Source organism: Lepidothrix coronata, unplaced genomic scaffold (assembly GCF_001604755.1).
Source record: "Lepidothrix coronata isolate B3197 unplaced genomic scaffold, Lepidothrix_coronata-1.0 Scaffold25, whole genome shotgun sequence".
Classification (NCBI taxonomy): Eukaryota; Metazoa; Chordata; class Aves; order Passeriformes; family Pipridae; genus Lepidothrix; species Lepidothrix coronata.
This window is the reverse complement of record NW_016690205.1, coordinates 2,993,171-2,997,564: the sequence shown is the minus strand read 5'-3', so window position 1 is coordinate 2,997,564 and position 4,394 is coordinate 2,993,171. Positions and strand designations below refer to the sequence as shown.

General features: G+C 61.4%; 1 protein-coding gene across 1 annotated transcript; it reads right to left on the bottom strand.

Moving 5' to 3' along the window:
- Positions 1–2,158: 2,158 nt before the first annotated feature.
- On the bottom strand, positions 2,159–3,290 carry HMX3 (H6 family homeobox 3). The gene is made up of 2 exons (XM_017809160.1): positions 2,975–3,290; positions 2,159–2,766 (listed from the first exon to the last, which is right to left on the bottom strand). Exons 1-2 carry the CDS (start codon positions 3,288–3,290, stop codon positions 2,159–2,161), a joined length of 924 nt encoding a protein of 307 aa, XP_017664649.1.
- Between the last annotated feature and the right edge of the window lie 1,104 nt (positions 3,291–4,394).

The following is a 4,394-nucleotide window of genomic DNA, read 5'->3' as shown; positions in this document are numbered from 1 at the left end:
ATTATCTTTTCGCAACGCTGAGTTTTATTTTGATTTCTTTGGCCCGAAATCCTGCCCTCGGCGCTATCAACACGTCGATTCGGGCCAATCTGCGGGAAGCGGAGAGCGATCCTATCTCCAAATAACCCTGCCGGGAGTATTAACACGCGTGACGGCTCCGGCCGTGGGCAGAGGGCGCAGCCCAGGGGGGTTGGACACCCTGCGGCAGCCCCCGGAGGAGGGGGGCAGAAGGGAAGGGCAGTACCGGGGGGGGGGGCGCAGAGGAAGGGGCGGCCAGAAGTTCAGGGGAAGCCCCCGGGAAGGGGAGGAGGCCCTCCCGTGGGAAGGGACCCCCCTCGCCCACCCCCGTCCCGGGGGGTTCCCTGGGAGTCTGAGACTCTTCGCTCGGTGTTACCGAGCGCCGGAGGTGGGAAAGGTCCCCCCTCCCGTCCCCGATCTGCTTCCCATCGGAGAGGCCTCCGGACACCCTCTCGAAGGATTCCCGGCAGGGGTGGCTCCGCGCCCTGGCCCCCGCACCCCGAGCAGGGCCGGCAGAAAACCGTTGAGTTATTTTTTGTTTATTTCTTTTTATTATTATTTGTTGTCGTTGCTTATATTTTCTCCCTCTCTCTTTTTTTTTTTTCTCATCCAAAACCACACTTAAAAAATGATAAGGAACGGGTTTTATTGATTTTTTTTTCCACCACAACATTAAGTTTATAACAATATAGGCTGTTTTAAAAATAGGACCGATCCCTAACAGAAAGCGAGAGGGCAGAGAGTACAACCGAAAAGGGGAAAACAAAATTTAAAATAAAATAAAGAAAAGGAACCAACCAACCCAAACCCTTGGGAAGACAGCAAACAATTGTCAGACAACAGGTGAGTAGACACTAAGACAGAGAGAGACTAGAGGTGTCCACTCCTCACTTGATTTTTGCCTATTAAAATCCACATACTCAATGGACTTTAGAAGAAAACTGTACATCATACCAAATAAATTAAAATTACCCTAAAGTTGATTGTCCTTCACTTAAAGCGCCCAGCTCACCGAATCTCCCTTATTTATTCGCATGAAGCCGGGCTGATGTTAATTCCCATGCCTTGCTCCTCTCTTCTCACTTCCCTTCGCTTTTAATTCTTTTTTATTTTATTTTGTACAACATGAACGAATGCAGCTTTACAATGCTAAAAACCCTTTCCTCACCATTCAAATAAAAGCAGTGCTTTAAGAATCATCGTACAATATTGCACAGTTCAAAAGTACAATAATATTAATAATAATAATAATAATTAGTATTACAAAAGAAAGCAAAAGGGTACAGATTTTTTTCTCCCCAAAATACCGAAATAACTTTACAAGGAAGAAAAAACCCAAAACAACCCGACAACTAGGAAAACAAGAATTATAAACAAGAATTAAAAATGTCTAAGTAAACGATAATAAATAGGGGTCACTCAAAGCACGCGGGTGTATTTAACTGTTCACTTTGAGGCTGTATTTCTTGCTCGTAAAAGTCCCATGACAAAAAAAAGAAAGGTACAAAAGGTGGGCAAGCAAAGAGGCAAAGGTCTGCTTAAATGAAAAGCCGTGGTCGATGAAGTTTGAGTCACGACAGGATCAGGAGCCTGAACAATTATTTGGAGGCAGAAGGAGAGGTCCGAAAGGAACAGAAATTCAGCTTCCCGTTAGCGTTTGGCAAATCTCGAGGAGTGGCCTGGGATCATTCCTTTTTTTTTATTATTAATATCATCCTTTCTTTCCCCCCATTTTTTTTCTTTTTTTTTTCTCCCACTTTTTTCCTCTTTTTTTTTTTTTTTTTTTTTTTTTTTTTTTTTTACAAAAATAAAACTAAAGCCACAGAGACCATCGCGGTTTTCATCCACGTTTACAAAAGGTGTGACAGCTCCAGGGTTCTCTACAAGTTCCCGCTTTCATTTTCCTCGTTTTCCTTTCCCTCCCCCCCCTTTTCCTTTTTTTTTTTTTCTCCTAGATTTTTGCGACTTTCCTCCTAACACCACACGCCGAGGGGTACCCCCCACCCCCGCACCTCTCTCCACCCCAAACCCGTGCTCCGCAGACGCCGCCCGGGTGGGTCGCACGAGGGGCTGGAGTACTTACAAGCGGGCGGGTGCCTTGCGCGCCTCTCCGCGCCCCTCCGCGCAGCGGCGGGCGGGCTCAGACGGGCCGCAGGAGCGGCACGGAGGTGACCACGGGGTGGGAATAGTAGACGGGGTGAGGGAAGGTGAGCAGGGGCTGGGTGCCGGGGGCTCCGCCGCCCCCCGCGCCCCCCTCCGCGCCCGAGTTCTCGTGGTACAGGATGGGGACGCGGACGATGCGCTGCGCGGCCGCGTGGCTGAGGTTGGCCGCCTCCAGCTCGGCCGCCAGCTGCCGCTTCCACTTGTTGCGGCGGTTCTGGAACCAGATCTTCACCTGGGTCTCTGTCAGGTGGAGGGAGGCGGCCAGGCCGGCCCGCTCCGAGCTGCTCAGGTAGCGCTTCATGTCGAAGGTGGACTCCAGCTGGAAGACCTGGCTGCGGCTGAACACCGTGCGCGTCTTCTTCTTGCGGCACGGCTTCTTCTCGGGGCTCTCCTCCCGCTTCTTCCAGTCCTCCGAGCCTCCCTCCTTCTTCGCCTCCTCGGAGTCGCTCTCCTCCAGGACGATCTCGTCGGGGCTCTTGGAGTCCAGCTCCTTCTGCTCCCCCTCCGCCTTCAGCAGCGGCTCCGGGGAGTCCCGGTCGGTGCCCGAGGCGGGGGACGAGTCCCTCAGCAGGGATTTCTCTGCGGCTGGAGGGGAAGGACGAAGCGGGGGATGAAGAGGGAGGGATAAGGGACACAAAGAGACACCTTCGCCACCCGGCCCCCGCGTCCCGTCGGGGGAAAAACGGGACGAGCCGGCCGGACCCCCGCGTGGCCCCGCCGACGGCTTCCCCCCCGGTGCCCACCGCGGCCGCCCCGCCGGGGAGGGAGGGAAGGGAGTTGCGGGGAGCGCTACCTTCGGTGCGGGGCAGGTGAGCTCCGGCCGGCGTCAGGGCGTACGGGTACCACCAGGTCTGGGCGCGCTCCAGGCAGTGCGCGCTCAGGGCGAAGCGCGGCGCCGGGATCTCGAAGCGGGGGAAGGCGAGGTCTCCCACCTGCGAGAGGGCGAAGCCGGCGCCGTCCACCGCCGCCTTGCCCGAGGGGGCGAACAGCGCCCGCGGCTGCTTGGGGGGCGCCTTGGGGGGGCCGCCGTTGAGCAGGTTCTTGATGTAGAAGGACTCCTTGGGGGGAGGCGGCGGGGCGCTGGGTGGCTCCTGCCCGGTCTCCGGCATCCTCCGGTGCCCGCCCGGCTCCTGCCCGCCGCTGGCCCCGCAGCCCGGCGCGCAGGTGGCGGCTCCCGGCGGCGCGGGGGACAGGAGCGGAGGGGCGGCGTGGGAGCGCGGCGGAGGGGCCGGCCGGGGGCCCCTCGCATGGGGGGGCGGCAGGACGGGGGGCCGGGGGGACCCGCGCAGCCCGCGGCACCGGGGGGCTGCTGCGGGCAGGCGGAGAGCCGGGGTCGTCGCTGCCGCCGCCGCCGCCGCCTCCCGCCGCCGCCGCTGCTGCGTCAACCTGGCGCCGGATGCTAATGATGAAATCAAAATGTCATCCCCGCTCCGCGCGGGGAGCACGCGGCGATTGGGCGCGCACAAAGGCGAATGGGATCAGGCGGGAGGCGGCGGGAGGAGAGGGCTCCGCGCAGCCCCTGCCCCGCAGCCGCCGCGGCCCCGGCCCCCCCCCGCCCCGACGCGCCGCCGTGCCCGGAGGCGGCGACCGCCCGCCCGTCCCCGGCGATACAGAGTCCAATGAGGCGGCGAGCGGGGCCGGGCCGGCGGCACAAAGGGACCGGCTCGGCGCAGGGAGCGCGGCGGGAGCGGCGGGAGGCGAATGGCTCGGGACGAGCCGCTCCTGCCTCAAAACCGCGCCCGCCCCGCCGCGCCGCCCCCCGCGCCCCCGCCCCGCACCGACGGCAACAAAAGCCGCCCGCGCCGCAGGGGGGGCGGCGGGACCGGCCGGGCCCCGCCGGGATGCCGGGCCCCGGGATGCCGGGGCACCGGGATACCGGGGCACCCCTGCGCTGGGCACGAACGACTTAAGGGACGGCTGCGGGGCGGCGGCTGCGGGGCGGCGGCAGGGCTCTCCTCCGACGGTGCCCTCCCCTCCCCGGGCATCCCCGCCGCGCCCCTCGGTCCTCGGCAGCGAGAGCGGACAGCGGGACACGTCGAGCCCGCGGCGGAGGGGCGGCGGCGGACACGGCCCGGCCCCGCCGCTCCCGGGGGCCGTGTCCGACCCTCCCGGGGTCCGGGCACCGGGCAATCCCGGGGTCCTGTTATAGGGTGCTCCGGGGGCCCATCCCCGCCGCTCTTGGGATCCATCCCCATTTCAGGGATCCATCCCGG